The following is a 20589-nucleotide window of genomic DNA, read 5'->3' on the forward strand; positions in this document are numbered from 1 at the left end:
AGCAAGTAGGTGTCTGACAGGAAGAATGATTGTGGGCTCCTCGAGCTTGTTGCCTTCCACCCGCACCTCCGATTAGCACGGTTGACGATGTACGGTGCAAAGGAAGTCCAGCAGACATACGTACAAAACTGAAGCAGCAGGAATCGTCAAAGCATACCAAAGCAGGGCCGCACTAAAGAACATAACTGGCATGTTAGAACACTTGATTCTACTGCTACCACTATACCACTTCACTGCTCAACCCATCATCCCCACTGGATCGCTAAAATTGTACCACTTAGTAGGAAATCAATAGCAGCTGTCCTACAGACTGCTCACCACCACTCAAATGCATATATTGTTTATCACCACTGATTTTCGACCGCTCATCGAGACGAGCGTGGCCTAAATGCTTGTTCCAGCGTTGCGATGCATCGACGTCTGGCATTTTGGGGCACTTAGCGCGACGCCGCTGTTGCTGTTTCTCCAAAATCCCCTGAGCGCAAAAATACGCTTGGGTGACGGCCCACAACTCTCGCCACGTTGTTGTTTGTTTCTTCTTCTTCTTCTCCTCAATGTGAGAAAAATTCCTTCGAAAATGCTTGTTGTTCCGGATTATGTCGGCAGGGGCCTGCGTTGACTGCGTACTTTCAAACGACAGAACCAAGCTCGTTGAATCGTGCCGGCAACACTGAACAGATGGTCAGTGTTGAGAGAAACTCGCTCAGGAATCTAGAGACCGTCTGCAATGTGTGTCCCCACTTTTGACGATGAAATGAAGAATTTTTTTGCCGGGAGTGTGTGTGTGTGCGCGTGTGAAAACAAATATTGCAGTGATTTTATTTGGACTGCCGACGAGTATTTATATTCACGAGACAGATTTCCAGTTTGACTCAACGCTTGCCGTTGCTGTCCTTAATATTCTGAAATAACGGCGTGGAAAACACTCGTACCAACTCATTTTCACGTGCTATGTAGAAGAAAGGCCATTGCAAGGCAACACAGTACATGTAGGATACAGCACAGCAAGTAGGAGTCTGACATTAAGTACGATTGTTGGCTTCTCGAGTTTGTTGTCCTTCTCCAACACCTCCGATTAGCACGGTTGGCTACGTACGGTGCGAAAGAAGTTCAACATACATACGTCAACCAGCTCGGAACATCACGCCATCATTAACCATCATCAACTATCTCATACAATCACCCCATCAACCCGCTAATACCATCCTTCCCCCACACCTCCGATTAGCACGGTTGGCAACGTAGGGTGCGTAAGAAGTCCAACAGACATTCAGTACATACAAAACTTAAGCAACAGGAATCGGCAAAACATACCAAAGCAGGACAGTACTGAATAAGAGAACTGGGATCCACTGGAGGCTCTAACCATGGCGTGTTAGAGCACTTGATTCTCCCTCTACTATACCATTGCCCTGCTCAGCCCATCATCCTCATAGGGTAGCTAAAGAATTGTACCACTTAGTAGGATGGCAGCTGTCCTACAGACTGCTCACCACCACTCGAATGCGTACATTCTCTACCACTGACGAAAGGCCATCGCCCACAGCGCCCCCCCCCAACCCCCCCTTGTGCACGTGTGTCCTTTGAAGGCCGCATGGCGTTGGTGACGACCCCGTCGAGTTTTTTGTATTTTTTTCGCAACCAAATTTCAGGTCGGCTTTCAACGTAACGAGGCAATCCGATGTCACGTCGGCTTGTTTGAGGTGAAATGGAGCGTACATTGTGGAGTGCGAAGGGCAATGCATTGTCTGCTTGAAATTGTGCTCACCACGGAGCACACGACACGAGCGGTGTTTGGAAAATATGAAAGCGGGTTACGTTTTCATGTATAAATCAGTGTGTGTGCCTGAGAATAATAATAATAATATGGGGAGCAGTCGTCTAGTGATTAGCGCACTGCGCTACTAACCTGACGACCCGAGTTCGATTCCCGCTCACGACCAATAACAGCGGCAAATAGCTAAACCGGTCTTCGGCCTCATCATCTACGTCGATTCAGTTATAAGTACCTGGTGAGGTGGGTAAACATCGGCAATGGGGAGACAAAGGGGGCCAGGCATGGTGATCGCCACCTACCCCACTTGTGCACCGTGCCAACCTTAATAGGTGCTCGCTAACCGCACTTGCCCCAACAGCCTGATGAACTCGAGATGGGGGTCTTTGTCTTTGGTTGTGTGAATAATGGTCAAGGTGGCTTCTTCACTGAGCTGTAATCCCACTGACACATGAATTGTATTCACTGCATTCATCACACACATTGCTGTATGACACAACATTTATAATAAACCAAAATGTAAAGCAACGGCTCTTCTTCAAAGTGGACAGCTTCTCTGGCAATTGGCCTCTGCTCTGAATGTGCCATTCCGTGAAATATCAACAATAGCCCTGCTTCAGAGCAAGATACATCTAAACCACCGGTCTTCTACACATTTTTCCGATTATTAGACAGTGTTAACGATCAATGTGGTGATTTATTTCTTACGATTATGTGCACTTGTATAATGCTGCCAACACAGTTCCTTTAATGTATTGTTACGTCGCAGAGACCCAGGGTTGATTCTTCACAACACCAACGGCAACTATATCTGAGCCTGCCCTGGATCTCCTTAATATACGCAGCTTAAAAAAGTACTGGGATCTGTGCTGTGGTCAATATTATGACCAACGAGGCCAGAATGTGACTGCTTTACAACCCCACCATATGCTGTTTTAACTTAATAAACGTTTGCAAATGCATGGCTGAACCGTGATCTCTTTTTACCATTTTTATTCACCACATACTATTTTTCTTTTGCTGATAATATAGAGCTCATTAAAGAGTGCGTGATGGTGTACTCTTGCGCGTTCACTTACACTACAATGGCAGCTGAAACACATCCAACATAAAACATCGCGAGACTGGGTAAATCAGCAGTCCAAGTTATTGTCGGGGTGCTTTCACATCTTCCAGGAGGAAGGCACCACGGAGACAAGTGACTTGGGGGCAGATCGTCTCAGCATCGCGGTGATGAACCGCACACGCGCGTTTTCATTGTATTCAATTGAAGCGAGTGCATTATCAGGCATGTTGCATTACAAACGGCATGGAAGAGCAGGGTGGCCAAAACGAGCTATTGGATCTCATTGGCAAGGTGGTAAATGGTATTGACAATCGTGGCTTTGTACCGATGACACTGATTCGTTCATAATTGATTTGTTGGGTCAGAACCTGCGCGCGAATAAAATGCCAATGTGTGTCGTGCACCCTCCTCTACCTGATGATACAGTCAAATAAATAACGTTGTCACGTGAACAGACGTGACATTTTTTCATGCCTACGTGTTAAGCACTTAACAGATTACATTTGTTTGGACACTTTACAACGCAGTATTTAAATCAATCTTAATTTTAGAACTTTCGTGACTGCAGGAATTATTATTTGGTTCTTTCGGTTAAGTCACGTCTAAAGATAAAATAATAAATTAAATTAAATAATAGAATACGACGTTTCGATTGCAACACAAGCAATCATCATCAGGTATAATGAAATAGCGACATAAAATCTAACCAGAAAACTATAGACAGACATATTAGCAGACAGATATTACCAAGATACATAGCGAGAGCAACACAGGTAACAGAGAGGGGTGATCGTCTCTGTGGGGTGGCCTTAAATAGACAGACATTTAAGGCCACGATCACCCCTCTCTGTTACCTGTGTTGCTCTCGCTATGTATCTTGGTAATATCTGTCTGCTAATATGTCTGTCTATAGTTTTCTGGTTAGATTTTATGTCGCTATTTCATTATACCTGATGATGATTGCTTGTGTTGCAATCGAAACGTCGTATTCTATTATTTAATTTAATTTATTATTTTATCTTTAGACGTGACTTAACCGAAAGAACCAAATAATAGTATTTAAATCATCGGTTATAACTGCAGGTGCATTAGCCGTAAAATACTACCCACCATCCGCTTCACAGCGGACGTTAAAGATCCCATGATGCCATACGAAAAAAAGAGGAGGCTATTGTGTGCCAGCGACATGGTTTATTTTTGGCAAATCTAAAAATGTAACCACATATTCGTCATTTTGACTTTACCGCAGACTACGTCTGTGAAACATAGTGTCTCCATGATAGCCGTGCACGATAACAACGGTTTCGAATCCCAAGAGTACTAAATCATTTAAAAAAAAAATCCAATCACCTTTCGGCATTACGTCGTGAGAATTCTCACAGCCGAGCCACTCCACCTTTTGGTGTTGGACAACGAACCCAGAAGACGACATCACAAACTACGACCAAAGCCTCTTGATTACACGTCGTACACACAAGAGGCAAACGTGTTTCACACCCTGTAAAGAGTATTTGTCACGTGTCAAAACCAAAACGAATATTCTCATCCGAATGTAAAAAGCTGAATTAAGCGATTTTTTTTATTTACTATGATGGAATTTTTGTTAATTAAATGATGACCAGAGGTCATGACACTCTTTCGACCTGAGAACCTGGTTTTGTAACAGGTGTTGCTCAGATTCTCACCCACAATATCAGTGGTGCCAGCTCAGTCAGCCGACCTGGTATTATTAGGGAACGTCTCTGCGTGCGAGCCACTTACCTTGTACAGAGTCGTTCCTCAGTTTGATTTCTTCCACGCAGTCTGCAGGAAACCAGCCAACTCGACCTTTCACACTGCCTTCCCAGAATCCTCCTTGGCCAATGCTTAGCACTGTTATGAGTGGGTGGAAATGAACGCAAAAACGAGAGAGAAACATAATGTGAAGGACATTTGAGTGAACAATTAAAGTTATGTTTCAGAAGAGTGTTGGAAGTCAAGTATGGAAATGTTTCCTTCCAAATTAGAGTCTCTGGAAATGTATAGTGTTCAAATAAGACGTTTAAGAAAACTTATAAGTACTTATCTACAACAATAATTGTCAGACATCTATCCATGCAAAAGTACACGTGGCAAAGAAATCAACACGTTGAGTCGGCGTAGTGCAATTATAATGGGTTAAGTAAAGTATTAATAAAAAACAAGTAAAACGCTAATTAATAAAAAAAAAATGGTTAAACATCACAGTGCAGAACACTCCTTATTAAAAGAGGCCTGCCAGTTCAGCTTCCATAGTAAACAAAATAAAACCAATATAATTATTCAACATTAACACAGCTTGAGATTGTTTTGATTCTTTTTTCACACGTACATAAGTGCCAGGACACTGTTTCCCTGCTCCAGCCAAGCAATGGGGCAGTGCTCCTCCCTGTCGCTTGTCCCGAGCCAGTGGTTAACAATTCCACATTCTCATGGCAGACAGCAGTCTCTATGTTGTTGATTCCCACAGTCGATGAAGGTTGCTGTTGAATTGACCGGGTGATAGTGCTTTCAGTGTTCGATCACTTACTGCAAGGAAAACACACGTGACGAGCTATACGTAATAATGAATAATAATTTCATGTGTAGCTATGTCGATTCATGGTGGTTGTTTTACCATAATTCCCCACACCGGGATTGGTTCAGATGTAAATTTTCATGCTATTAGATGTGGCTGGAAATTTTACTTAGGTCACCGAGTTCAAAGTGCAGGAACAATGAAGGATGTGTAATTAACACTGTGCCACAAGTTTTTATTTAGTCTTTTAACTTTGGGTAAGTCGTGAGCGTAGAGTTTCGATAATAAAAGCACAGGGTCTAAAGCATGGTGGGCTTTGGGAAACTAAACATGAGTGCTAGATTTGAAGCTTTCGTGACTGCAAGGATTCATACTCTTAGGTTTTTTCGGTAAAGTCACGTAAGTAAAAATAATAATAAAATAAAAGAATAATAAATGAAAATAACTCAATTAAATCACGACGTTTCGGAGGCAACACAAGTCTCCGTCTTGATACAGTAAATTTAGCTGTGATAGTCCCACCTGAAGACAAAGACTTGTGTTGCCTCTGAAACGTCGTGATTTAATTGAGTTATTTTCATTTTTTTTACCTACGTGACTTTACCGAAAAAACCTAAGAGTATAAACATGAGTGCACAGTGCATATCACAGCCATGCTTCGAGACATCAGTCGCAAATGCGGCAAAATTTGAAGATCTAATGATAATATCGCAATCAAGCAAACAGAGTAATCAGTAGAGGCGCTTAAAACGCGGGCTGCGTGGAAATGCTAACGAGATACAACGCGAAAAATAACAAAACGTTTTACTTGCTACCGCTCGCCACACTGTGAGCAGTGACAAATCCCCGCATCTGAAAATCCAATTCCCGCTGCCTTATGGCCTCCTCGGAAATGAGTATGTGAAATGAAATGCCCTTTTTTGCGGAAACCAATGGAGAAATGAATTAATACTGTCAAGATGAAAACATTAAAAGCTCATTTGCCTCTAAATGCAGCCATTTGTGCTTCACTGACAACAGCCAGGGCTTCGTCAGCATATGGGCAAGAATCAGATTTTTTTTTAATTTGATATGAACCCAATTCCTCACAGTCAATCTTGACAATGGTGGCACAGTATTTGTTGTTGCTGGGTTTAAAATGTAGGCCGTGCAAACGCGTACGGATAATGCCATTGAAAAAGACACGTGAGTTTATGCATTTTTATTTCTTCAATTTACACACACACTGTGCTTAGTGGTGACTGATAGATGTTAACTACCTCACCGAAATGTTAACTACCTCGCCTGGTATACAGGAGGTCGTGGGTTCAATTCCGACCCTGATGCCTGCTGTATATTTGGAGTTTGCAAGTTCGACCTGTAGTCACGTGGATTTTGATCTGGGTCCCCTGGTTTTTCCATCCACATGGCTGCTATAAATGTCCACGTGATAATAATCCACTTCGTTGAGCTGTCCATTGTGGCCAAGTCGCTTTCTAAAAAACTTAACCCGTAAAAACAAAGTTTTCAGTATAAATCCTTTATATGCGTGGCGGCTAGAGTCCTCTCGTCCTCTGGCTTGAGATGGCTGCCACCTATGGGTCAGATGATTGCCTGCCACCATTAAGCAATTGGTAATTAAATATAATTTATTTTTTCCTAAAAAGTGTAAAATTTTGGGAAAAAATTTTCACGAAAATAAATTGTCACGCACAACGAGTCTGTGTGCAAAATGTCAGCTCGATTGGATCACGGGAAGTTGGTTAAAAAACGACCGAAAGATTTGCACGGTCGTAAGCGCGCAAGCAAGCAAGCGGACTTAATATAAAGGATTTAAAAATATTGGCCTTTGGAGGATACGGGCATCGATCCCGTTACCTCTCGCATGCTAAGCGAGCGCTCTACCATCTGAGCTAATCCCCCACACACTACAACAAGAGCTAACCATACCTCATATAACTAACAACATAACACAATCGTGTTACCGACCGGTCAAAACGCAAACCATTTTGTTTGCGATTGCAAAAATAAGGAAAATTTTTTTTCCTAAAAAGTGGAACATTTTGGAAAAAAATTTTCACGAAAATAAATTGTCACGCACAACGAGTCTGTGTGCAAAATGTCAGCTCGATTGGATCACGGGAAGTGGGTTAAAAAACTACCGAAAGATTTGCACGGTCGTAAGCAAGCAAGCAAGCAAGTGAACTTAATGTAAAGGATTTAAAAAAGAGCTATATAGCTCAGTGGGCCTTACCTGGTAAAATAAAAAATAGTTTTTAGTTTAGTAAAATAGTCAAGAGATCACCATAACTAAAATGGTGTGGGGAGGCCTTCATCCATTGGTAGATTGGGAAAGGCCAATTTTTTTTATTCATGTTTTTACATTTTTGTATGTCCTCGATCTGGTTTGTCAAACTCTTTAGTTGAATAACAAATAAGTGGGAGTTATTTCACGGATGTATTAATCTTATTTATAATTGTTTTTTTATTGTTGAAATATATTAATTTTAATGCTATAATTTGTTTATAACTTAGTTTTTGGCATCACAGTACTTGTTAAGACTATATACACTGTTTTGATTTTAAAACATATGTGCCAAGACATACCTATATTGTTGAAAATCAAACACATGTCAAACCAAACAGGCCATAAATATAATGCCAAATAATTCTTTTTTTTTTCAAATATACTTTTTTTTACATTAACAGAAAAACCCAGTAAAATTCTGTCTCCCTTCTCCATTGAGCAACTAAATCCAGTTGTGGAATTGACACATTTACATGACATGAGTCAGATTCTCCACAGGACAACCATTGTAAATGTCTCTCAACACGGTACTCAATGTAATGGCTCAACTTACAAACCTTCAGATTATGCACTCCTATGCACAGCCCCACAAGGCCACATGCATTTAGTTATTTCCCCACCACCATCATCATCAGCCATGGTCAATCCACTGCTGAAGGCCACCCCAAGCCACCACCATCATCAGCCATGGTCAATCCACTGCTGAAGGCCACCCCAAGCCACCACCATCATCAGCCATGGTCAATCCACTGCTGAAGGCCACCCCAAGCCACCACCATCATCAGCCATGGTCAATCCACTGCTGAAGGCCACCCCAAGCCACCACCATCATCAGCCATGGTCAATCCACTGCTGAAGGCCTCCCCAAGGTGCCACTGTCGCTCTTGGTGCTGCGACATAACGATCTACCTAGGCACCTGCTTAACGAGCTGAATTATATCGCTCTCTCTCGGTAGATGTCCTCTCGGACGCGTTCCACCTTGGCCGCAACTCCCCTCACTATTCTCCTTCACCGTCCCTTCTTGCAACCTGTCCTAATTCACTTTTACATATCCATTCTTTAGCCGGGTGGTGCGGAGGTTTATCTGACGATGGTTTCCCAATGCTTTCCAAGGCTCGCTCTCTCTCTCTCGTTGTAGAAGCTCGAGAAGGCGATGCTACGAAGTTCGCACTCATGAATAATACAGCATCTATAGCCAACATCGCGCTGTAGTACACAGGGATGTCACACCTCTTATGTAAGCAAGACCTCTTTCACCCCAGCCAGTGCTACACATGAAAGAGATATTGCAGGGTTTCACAAGCTGCAGTTCCTCGCAATCCACCACGCTACATCTTTCCGAGATCACCAATTTACTCTCCATTGCAATACAAATGAGCTAGTTCCATGCTGCACGCGCCAGATGATTGCTAAACACGCACCACATGGCACGCTAAGCTATTAACGCTATCTGCGTGAAAAGGAAAGTGTGTACACACACACGTGTAACATGTGTACAAAGACAAAGATCACCCGTATAGCATTAACATACTGTTGGAGCAAGTGCTGTTAGCGAGCACCTATGGATGCCAGCACAGCACACGAGGGGGTGGGTGGCCAGCACCGCGCTCGACCGCCTTTGTCTCCCTAGTAGCAATGTTTACACACCGCACCAGGTACTCATGTGAGGCTGAGTCGACCTAGAGGAGGCCCAGGACCGGTTCAGATAATCGTCACTGGTGTTGGCCGTGAGCAGGAATCGAACTCGGGACGCCGGGCTCGTGGCGCAGCACACACACACACACACAGACACGCACACACACACACAAACAGACACACACACGCACGCACACACACACACGCACACACATACACACACACACATACACACACACGCACACACATATACACACACCACACACGCACACACAGACACACAGACACACACGCTGTGATCTCGAGAATCATTTGAATCGGCTCTATGAACGCAGACAGCGTCAGTTTCCGAGAGCACAATCATTGGGCAGGTGGCACGCGGAATGAGTTCATTTGAATAGGGAGGAGTACGTTGGCAAATGCGGGAAGACGCAGCGTAGTGGTCCGTGAGGACTAGAGTATGGGAAACGAACGCCGCGATATTGCAACACGTTTTTGTTGTTGTTGTTGCTCTCTGTTCAAATTTATATATTTATGTAGATACTTAATTATTTCGCCCTACCATCCCTCCCCGGGGTGGCGACGACGAGGTTATTTCCAGTCCGTGGGTCATTTGCCAGCTTGACGCAATTCTCCTCGATGGCTCCTGCGCAGCGTCATCAGATGGGGATGACTCGACGGAGACTGCTGCTGATGCCGGGGCCGTTGTTAGCACGCGGCGAGATTGAGACGCTCTGCTAGTTCGTTCTGATCAGATGCCGAGTCCCACAATGTACTGTCGTGTGCAGGGAGACTCCGTCCATCAGCAGAATACAATTTCGTGAAAAAAAATGTTTCATCAGATAAGGCCCACTGAGCTATATAAAAAAATACTCTAAGCGCATGCTGATTATATATGTGGAGGGAAAAACCGGAGGACCCAGATAAAAATCCACGCGACAACGGGGAGGACACTGTGATTCCAAATATACAGCAGCAGGCGTCAGGGTCAGGATCGAACCCACGACCACCTATATACCAGGCGAGGTAGTTAAGATCTTGCCACCATCGCGCCCACAATGATACGTGCCACTCATTGCAAGATAATTTCGAGAAAAACCTTTCCATTTTCTGCTCCATTAGGGTTCTGAAAAAGTCTAAACTTTAATTATTCAATTCAGGGCAAATGTACCGTAAAATTACAATATGGATGTCAGGTCCACTTTGCAATATTTAACTTAACATTTTCCAAAAAATTTCGTCACATTGTAAGTGCTATGCAATCGGGTCCTGCGCACATGCTGCATGGATTGTTGCATCGCAGGATTGAAAAATGTGGTGGGGAGGCCTTCATCCAGCAGTGGACTGACCATCGCTGATGATGGTGGTGGCTTGAAGAGGCCTTCATGCAGCAGTGGACTGACTGTGGCTGATGATGGTGGTGGCTTGGAGAGGCCTTCATGCAGCAGTGGACTGACTGTGGCTGATGATGGTGGTGGCTTGTAGAGGCCTTCATGCAGCAGTGGACTGACTGTGGCTGATGATGGTGGTGGCTTGGAGAGGCCTTCATGCAGCAGTGGACTGACTGTGGCTGATGATGGTGGTGGCTTGGAGAGGCCTTCATGCAGCAGTGGACTGACTGTGGCTGATGGTGGTGGTGGCTTGGAGAGGCCTTCATGCAGCAGTGGACTGACTGTGGCTGATGGTGGTGGTGGCTTGGAGAGGCCTTCATGCAGCAGTGGACTGACTGTGGCTGATGGTGGTGGTGGCATGGGGAGGGCTTCATCCAGCAGTGGACTGAACATGGCTGATCATAGTGATGATGATAATGTGATATTTGTATCACTTGATGGCCATATTTCTGTAGATCTATTCAATTTGGAAGGGGAGAGAGGTTAAATGTAGTGTTGAAAGATGGATTTTTCAAGCAATTTCAATATCTGTGTTACTATGTGGATCAGATTGCTGTACCATAACAAAACGGATAGAAAAGCAACTTCTGCCTATGAGTTAAAACTGCATGTGGAGGAAAGCAATGAATTTCATAACAGGGTAGGATGAGCAACTTGGACATTTTAAATGGAACACAGCACAAGAGCACTGCAGATGTAATCAGGGAGGTGTTCCGAGGGTGGTGAGATTTTAACTACTCTCGCCTCGTATACAGGAGGTCGTGGGTTTGATCCTGAGGCTGACACCTGCAGAATATTTGGAGTTTGCATGTTCTCCCTGTGGTCGTGTGGCTTTTTCCCCAGGTCCTCTGGTTTATCCTTCCACATTTAGAAACACGCGGTTAGAGTAATTTGGCTGCTATTAAATTACACGTGATGAGGCACTTTATTTGTGGCCAGGTCTATTCTGAAGAAATAGCTATAAAGCTCAGTGGGCGTTACCTGGCAAAATACAAAAAAAACACTATTTTTATAGTTGGCATTTACATTTACCGCGTGGAAGTGGGCAGGTTATCAAGATGCCCATAGGAGTGGCACCCAGAGGCCGGTGACCAGAGGTAAGAGCTAAAGCGAGACGGTGCTGGGACCCTGTTGTGGCCGGCCTTGATGGTGAGGCGCATTGCTGTGCGAAGCAGTCGTGAGGTGTGGTGGCAATGGGCATAAGCATGCTCCCTCCCACCTACCACCCCCCATGGGCGGTAGTGTCCCATCAATTAATGTACCCACTGATATGTTATGAATAAACAAATGTACCCACTTGTACATTTATTTATATGTGCTCACTGGTACATTTGTTTACAAAGAAGGTCGCTGCATCTCGCACTTTCAGATGCACTACTGCGGACGTCTGGAACGCTCTTCCTTCCGATATAAGGAAGCCACTGGAGCTATGCACTTTTAAATCATCTAGATTGAAAACTCATTTCCTTAGAACTGCTTTTTGTGTTTAGTTTGTTGTCCTTCCCCTGCACCTCCGATTTGCACGGTTGGCTACGTACGGAGACGAAAGAAGTTCAACGTACATATGGACGCAGCCACCAGTCTTGAAATATTTTTTATGCTGCAGATTTCTGAACGAGGGTCTGAATGTACTTGCTGAGAGAAAACATTTCTATAGCCTATAACCTCCCACACACACACATGCACACAACAGCATCTTCTTATTATGGATGCTGTGCCAGGATGTGTTAGGTTGGCTTTACGAGCCTCACATGTCTTAGCCACATCCAACGACTCCCAGGTGTCGAATTGTAACATCGCAATGACGCCTGTCATGTTTCCAGTGGCAAAAAATATTCAAAATGACATCGGCTATGTGAGATGTTGACTGCCGGCATGCGGCCATCGACGGCAGAGTCAACATTGCCCCCCTTATTTAATTCAGTTTTAACTTTGGAGAGAGCTCTTCACGGGCAAATCACTAAGTTGACTTAGTAGCCGTCCATAAATGACGTCACTCACCTAGGGGGGAGGGGGGTCAGACATTTGTGACGATGTGTGACGAGGGGGGGGGGGTTTGAGAAATGTGACGTCACATAAAAATGCGCAACTTTAAATAAATATAGACAACACGTTCTACTTAATTAAATAGACTTTTTAATAAATGTTTTCTCCTGCAACATCAGAGTGCAGCGCCACATTAAATACGCACTACAAAGACAATAGTTTAAAGCGATTTGATGCATGTTTGATTTTTTTTTTTGGGGGGGGGGGGGCAGAGCTTTGTGACGTCATATTTGAGGGGGGGGGGTCTGACTTTGTGACGCCGTGTGACGAGGGGGGGGGGGGGCAAAAATCGTCCAAAATTGCGTGACGTCATTTATGGACGACCCCTTAGAGCGGTGGGGGGAAAGGACATGCACATTTCCTTGGCCCGAACGTGGCAGTCAGCCGACACTTGGTTGCCATGGAAGCAAGGCCTTGACAAGGATTGAGCGTAGCGAGTAATCTCGTAACCTCGTGGCTGCTTGGAACCCCACAATCGGAAGCAAGGGTTTTGTTGTAGCTTTAGGTGTTTCAAATTATTTATTTAACATTTCTAGATGAATCAAGACAAGGTGTTTCCTTTCCTCAAGTGAGCAATGAGGCAGTGTTTTTTTTCCTTTTGCCGCTGAGCCAAAACCGGTGGTGGAAATTACACGTTTTATTAATGGCTGGGAACAGTCTATCCATGAGACAAGCACTGTTGATTTATCAGAAATGGGTTGAGTGGACCCTCGACTGGGATTTGAACTCACAGCTGATTGTAACTAGGGGCATGCTACTGCTTCGCAACCTGGACAAATAGCATTTGCAGACGATGTCCACGTGACATTATGTTAAAATACACATACACGTTCTTCAAAAATGTACATTCATCATGATTTGTTTTAAAGTTACGTAAAATAAGAGGTAATATGATAATAAATACATAAACTGGAACTTGTAATTCGATTGCCTCCAACAATTGTTATCCATCTTCTTGGTTCTTTCGGTAAAGTCACGTAGAAGGGAAATAATAAAATAATAAAAATAAAACAATCAAATACATCATAAAATTTCCCTTCTACGTGACTTTACCGAAAGAACCAAGAAGATGAATCCCTGCAGTCACGAAAGCTTTAAATCGAAATTGTTATCCATTTACATCTCACCGGCATCCCTAACTGCACGTTGAGTGCAGAAAAGATTCACAGTGTCGTTCAAGTGCCGCCTTGTGGCTGTTTGGAGCATATGAAGCGTGCCCCTGTTTAGCCATTAAGCTTTGCGAGTGTGAACATCATCAGTCCCAAAGCACAAACCTCTGTTGGTTTGGCTAAAGTTTCCGAGGTCTGTGAAACCCAATGGTCTCTCACCTGGATCAATAACCATCATTATTTCAACTATTAACATTCACAGAATTCGCTCGCTCTCGCAGAAGTAAAATGATTCGGATGCATGAGGAACCACAGACACCCCATGAAGGTGGCCACACGAGGAGCCGATGCCAACAATTGCCCAAACTCTGCGGTAATCTATATATGAAGGTGTTATCAGCCAATTATAGGGTGTTTACATGTGGGAGGAAACCAGAGCATCTGTAAAAATAAAGGACACAAAAAAACATTAATTTATGCAAATACCCTATCCGTTATTTTTTTTCTTTAAAAGTGACCACGTGTAGGCCAGGTAAGGGAGAACAGGTCAATATTGGATTCTTGACAAGTCCAATTTTTGAGCTCAGCAGAGCTTGCTCAAGAGTTCTGACATGGCCATTATAAACACCTAAACAAACTTAAGCACAAAGTCCATGGCTTAAAAGCAGCATCTACACAGTACCGGCTCAGTGGCTCTGGCACAGCCATTGCGAGGTACTGGTGAAGAATAAACACTTTCAAGGCTTGAACCCAGTATCTCAAACAGAGCTATCTCATCACCTGCAACAGCAGCGCTGGCTCAGTGACTGCCTCACAAAATGTGACCCCCTTAGAGACCAAAAGAGACACCCAGCACCGAAGGACTTGAAACTATAATCTCAGCAGTGCTTTCTTTTATATCACGGTCATTGAACACAGGCCCAAATGTCCAAAGGGGAAGCAGCCACTTACAAACAGTGCTCTTCGGGATGTAATGGATGATGGGTAAATTACAAGTGTTTCTGGGTAGATCGCGTAAATATAAATGTGTTGTTAAACCCCCCCCACCACCCGACACAGCCAATTTGTATGGTTTGTCACATAAATAGAACATGCCAATTCGTTACTCGTACAGCACACCGGTGTGTTGGAGAGAAAATACACAACATTTACCATCTGAGTACGACGTTTCGCCAGTAATTACAACTAGCATCATCAGGCGATCTAACCTAAAAAAAACTATTTCATGGATGATATTGGTCGCGAAAGTCTAAGTGTTACACAGATGATGGGTAACACGCGTCTTGAATTGAGCAGGGTTACAAAGTTTCGGAAAATAAAATTCTCAGAGGAACCCCCAAAGTCGAGCAGTGCGAGCAAAGAAGCAGAACGAGAAAGTGTTGTGGCCCGCAGGGGGGTGGTTAAACAGGGCGTGGACGATGGGACTAAACCGTCAGTCTGATGGACTGAGTCCTCAAACAGGTGAAGGAATCACTGAGCAAGGTTCAGAGGTCAATCAACTACCGGCAGTACCGACAGAAGAGTGATAACAGATGACTGCCCGCCGATGAGTATGGGACTGGACTGAACTAGCGAGCGCTGTGCTGGATCGTCGCTCGACAGCAACTGCTTCAGGTCACCGGCTCAGAGGCTCAAGATGCGGCCACGATGAGCCAAGCCGCCCGCGGCGCCCCCATCCTCACCTTTGACTCTCTCCCCGCGGCTCAGTGAGATCTCCCCTTCGCCCTGCGGCTGGTGGGACCGCACCACCACGAAGGTGCGCCCGGGCACGGCGCTGTAGAGGCGGTGCTTGGGGCCCCCTCTGCCCGGCGGAGGGGCCATCAGCGTGAACGGTTGGGCCTGGCTCATGGCCTGGCTCACGATGGGGAGGTGGTCCTTTCCAGCCAGGCTGGCGCTGCAAGGAGAATACGATGGCCATCAGTACGCGTGTACATATGTCGAACCTCATTTGCACCGTACGTAGCCAACCGTGCTAATCGGGGGATTGCGAGGGGAAGGACAACAAACTAAACGCAGAAAGCAGTCGATGTCAAATGATTCACACCCCACCCCTCCCGACTGTACAACCAGGTCATCAACTGTCACGGTCACAATGTGATTGAGGAATAGCTGACGTTTTTTTTTCTCGTTTGTACCATCTGGTTCATGCGGGGTTTCCTCCTCTGTACTATCTGTCTTGTTTGAGCTCTCCTGTTGATTAGTAAGTACCAGCAATGTGGGCGATGTAGGGCGACTGAAATCGTAGATCCTCTTATCCGCGATGCTATCCGAAAATATATTCCACTTTTTCATGGATTAAAAAAACATTCACCGCTAAATTGTAAATAGTAGGAAGAATACGGCCACGGAAAATAGGAGTTTTCATTGGCCCTATAGCTCCCATGGATAGGAAAAGACATGGGTAATAGGATCGTGGACAGCAGCTCAACTGTACTACAACGATGGGAAGTCAACAGTGGCTGCTGGCCTATGGAAAATCTGACCTCCACAGTGACAATGTGAAATCTCTGACTGGCTCAGGGCCACCAGCAGAGGGATGGTGTTACACAATTGGTAATTAGAAGTTGTGAGAGACCTTGAATTATGCACAACGGCATAAATACGATTGCATCATTACATTGTTTTTTTGTTAACAGAGATTCAACGCAGTAATAATACTTCTAATTTATAATGCGTATTCCATCCTAGGATCCCAATACGCAATGCATGAAAATCAGTAAACAAAAACAAACCAGGGCAACCGACTGAACTAAAGAGGGAAGTCCAGTTTAAATAGATGGAGTTTCAAGCAGACTTAAATATATCTACCTACTCTGATTGCCTGATTTCAAGTGGCAAGACGTTCCATAGCTTGGGTGTCACGCTAACAAAAGCCCGATCACCTATAACTGGGAGAGCTGAGCAGTTGGAGGTCAGAACATCTTGAGAACTCTGGTGGATTATATATATGTATGAGTTGCTGCAAGTAATGTGGGGTGAGCCCTTTTATAGGCTTATAGGTTAATAGCGGTATCTTAAGTTCCACTCGGAATTTGACCGGTAGCCAATGAAGAGATAAGAGGACTGGTGTAATGTGCTCACAGAATGGTGTACGTTTCAGTTTCAGTTTCATTTATTTGGTATAGCCCTGTGAGCCATTCGGCTCTTGAATCTGGTGCAACCGCAACAAACAAAAAACAAAAACATGAAACAAAAACATGAACAAGAAAACATCTTAAAGTGACTATGTGCAAACAGAAATCCAGGAAAAGACAGAAAAATATTCCACGTGTAAGCGCTCTAGCAGTTGCAAGCTGGTGTCTGCTCAGTACTTTGCTCGGTATCTCAACCAGTAAGGCGTTGCAGTAGTCGAGTCAGTAGTGTGGAGCATTGTGGGTATTTTTTTAAATACATGTTTTCATGGATAGATGTGCTTTGTGGTGTGTTCTTATTGAGCTGGATAACTGCACCATCCACTTTGGCGGTGTTTGTGATATAAAGGGTGATCCATTTATATATAATACACAAAAATAATAGGGAAATTACTGTATAGACAAAAGTAAATGTGATTTCACTATCAGCACTTGCCCCAACAGATTTGTACGGCTATCTGGATTACCTTAGCCTTTGTGTGAAGGTATGGTGCAGTTTGTCCCACGAGCGGTCACTCTGAAAATGTGGTTTTATTTTCATAATGATATATATAACATTATATATAAAATATCTTCATAAAAAAACATTTAGTGATTAATGTAAGTATTTTTTGTTGTATGTTTCAGGAATTATCCAAACTGACGAAAAATAATTAAAATATGCCCTCTTCTCAAAATCTAAATGTAATTTCTGTTCAAAAAATGTCCCCCTTAACATCATGCCCCTCTTTGACAAAACCTTAACCATTATTCATCATCAGCACCTCGCGTTAGCTCAGATGCTGTTAACGCAGTGTTCTTCGCGGGCCACTGGCAGCCTTTAGCGTGGCTCCTGGTGGACTTTCGTGCGGCCCCTGTAGTACCCCATCGTTGTGCTGTCAAACCCCAATGGTTTCAAATGTACGGCAGCCCTCACACCGATGATGTCTTATCGGTGAAAAGTGACCCTGAAAGTGGCCACTTTGAATTTGCCCTGAAAATTCATATTATTGGGTCTTTCGGTAGATAGGTTCAAATAAAATAACAAAAATTGAAATTTAATTTGAACCTATCTACATGACTTTACTGAAAGACCCAAGAATATGAATTCCTGCAGTCACAAAAGCTTTAAGTTATGGCCCTGAAAAGTGGAAAATGAGTGAGGCACACTACGTTAAAGCATTCAATGCTGCCACCTGCTGGTTCCTAGACTTGAACTGCCACGAGGCTCGGATGTGCTTTTGTGAGGGGACGCCGATAGGGGAACCCTAAAATTAAGAAATAAAACATTAGTCACCGGCTCTAACGGCTCGTGAGTTCACACACGGCAAGCGCTCGACTCTCATTGGCGAGGAGCTGTCACATGGCGAGGGCGCACAATCTGATTGGAAGGTTGGGGTCCTACTTCCTGCTGGTCCTACTTCCTCCCTTTATTGCTGCTGGTCCTGCATGGTGCACGAGCGTGGTATGACTTTGATGCCCCCCCCCCGTCGCCTGCACATTCCACAAGTGGTGACTGGTCCCATATCTGCATTTTCCATGGGTGTGCTAGGTCCCTCTGTTGATATGCAAATTTCTTTGTCAAGGCACCCTCCTCCTCTAATCCAGCTTAAATATACGCTGCCAAGCATGGTGGTGTTCATTCAGACGCTGTCTTTCCGACAGCCCTGTTCTTCACCTGAGGACGGCTGCTAGCGTTGTGGCCGACACGTCGTGAGAATTGTATTTTATGATGTTATATTTTTATTATTTTATTATTTCCCTTCTACGTGACTTTACCGAAAGTCCAAGAAGATGAATCCCTGCAGTCACGAAAGCTTTAAATCGAAAGTTGGGGGACCTGTTAGGAGACACGAAGAGTTCCAGACGAGCGGATAAAAGGAGGGGATAGAAAGGTGATTCGGGGTGGCGTCTGGCAGGAGTGATTCCCTGATGTGCGACGCGCTGAGCTGTAGACGTAATGAAGTCTGAGTTCACGACTTACTCGGGGTGGAACTACTTCTCACTTGGATCATTTGCTGCGCAGTCTCAACACTGCCGTGGCAATGGAATATGCCTCTCTCTCTATTTAGTCCTCTTGCGCAATGGCTGGGCCTTTGCCTCAAAGCTCCCTGCAACCCGCCCAACCTTGAGCTCTCCTCTTCATATCACTGCAAGCACCCCACACCCCTCCACCTTCCTTCAAGTTGTAAAGCAGTGTCCGAATGTTATGCCACCGCCTTGGTGTCTTTCCCAACACCAATTCCAAAACTTCCCTCTTTAACCTTCACTTCTCAGAATGTGCCCAATATGCACTTTTTAAACCTATTTTTCTGGATTGTTCCCTAGTTCAATGTCACACGTGCTCTGAGCTCTATATTTAGAATACAAATTCACACCTCCGAAGGGCGTCTTACAACTATGTGACACCTCACATATGTGAAAACACTTTCAAATGGGATTTTCATTAAAAGTAAATTCAGGATCATCCTTGATCAGAGTTGGTGGTGGGTTAAATAAATTTGACCTTGTAAATTAATTCGGAAAAAAGCCAATTAGTATCAATTCAGCCTCATTTTCATCATCATCTCTCTATGGCGAGGGAGTAAATGTTCATGAAAAGTAAACAAACGTTCTCATTTGGAGATAAAGATGAATGAAAGCAGCATTTCCAAAATTGCCTCCGGGCTCCTAGTGTGAAGATAACAAGCCCTTGCGCGCTCCTCGTGTAACTATTTTAAAACGTATGTGGCATCCACTTGCAATCCAAATTAAGTTTTAGGAGTTGGAAAACGATTTGGGAAGCCAACCCAGAAAACAGCACTTGGCATTCGTATCAGCTTGGTGACACTCTTAACGCTGACCTGCGATGTACTTTCCGATGCTTCGGCGCTGGCTTCTGCGCCGGTTTCGGCTGTGTGCTCACAGAGGTCAGCCTCTGCTGCTGATGATTCGGGACTGCCACAGATGCCGCCGCCACTCCCCCCGTCCGACCGGCGGCCATCCCGACGGGAGGTGCACTGCACGGGGGCTCCGTCTTGTCCGCCCCGAGCGCCGCCTCCTCCTCCTCGGCCACGCGGTGCAGCGACGGCGAGCGGCTGCGCGAGCGCGGCGAGCTGCCGGCCGAGCGGGCGCTGCCCTCCGAGCTGCCGCCCAGCTGGCCAAGGAACTGCGGCGGCAGGCCGCGTACGGCGAGCGCGGGTGAGCGTGCAGGGCCGCTCCACTGATCCGCCCGCTGGGCCCCGGCTCCGCAGTTGGCGCCCGCCGAGCCGCGGGTGCCGCCCGCGCCGTTGCCGGCGCGCCCGGCCGCGATGGTCATGACGCAGAGCCCGGCGGTGCCGCGGCGGATGGACGAGGACAGGAGGTTGTTCTCGCTCTCGGCGCGAGCCAAGCTGCGGCAGTGAGCGGCGGAGCCGGGCGCCGCGGCGGCGGCGGCGGCGGAGGTGGTTGAGAATTGGCGCCGCCGGTTCGTGTACGCCGGCGTCTCCTGGAATGGCACTGCCACGGGGAGGGAAGGAGCCGTCGTTAGTTTAGAGTCGCTGACGAAATGACTAGAAGGCGGCGCGGTGGCAAGATGTTAACTCCCTCGCCTGGTATGCAGGAGGTCGTGGGTTGGATCCTGACCCTGACACTTGCTGTATATTTGGAGTATGCA

General features: G+C 45.3%; 1 protein-coding gene and 1 non-coding gene across 4 annotated transcripts in view; both read right to left on the bottom strand.

Annotated features, from left to right (window-relative positions):
• Positions 1 to 20589, bottom strand: part of LOC144722949 (SH3 and multiple ankyrin repeat domains protein 2-like) — a 679767-nt gene that overhangs the window by 294769 nt on the left and 364409 nt on the right. For all 3 annotated transcript variants that reach the window (XM_078601389.1, XM_078601386.1, XM_078601388.1), the window contains exons 11-13: positions 19799 to 20432; positions 15528 to 15739; positions 4602 to 4712 (exon numbers count right to left, since the gene is read on the bottom strand). In XM_078601389.1, the coding sequence (XP_078457515.1) occupies positions 4602 to 4712; positions 15528 to 15739; positions 19799 to 20432 (957 nt within the window). The remainder of the gene's footprint in view (positions 1 to 4601; positions 4713 to 15527; positions 15740 to 19798; positions 20433 to 20589) is intronic.
• On the bottom strand, positions 7206 to 7278 carry TRNAA-AGC (transfer RNA alanine (anticodon AGC)). Its single transcript has one exon. It is a non-coding gene; the product is annotated as a tRNA-Ala (tRNA).

This window comes from Lampetra planeri, chromosome 16 (assembly GCF_965212315.1).
Source record: "Lampetra planeri chromosome 16, kcLamPlan1.2.h2, whole genome shotgun sequence".
Classification (NCBI taxonomy): Eukaryota; Metazoa; Chordata; class Hyperoartia; order Petromyzontiformes; family Petromyzontidae; genus Lampetra; species Lampetra planeri.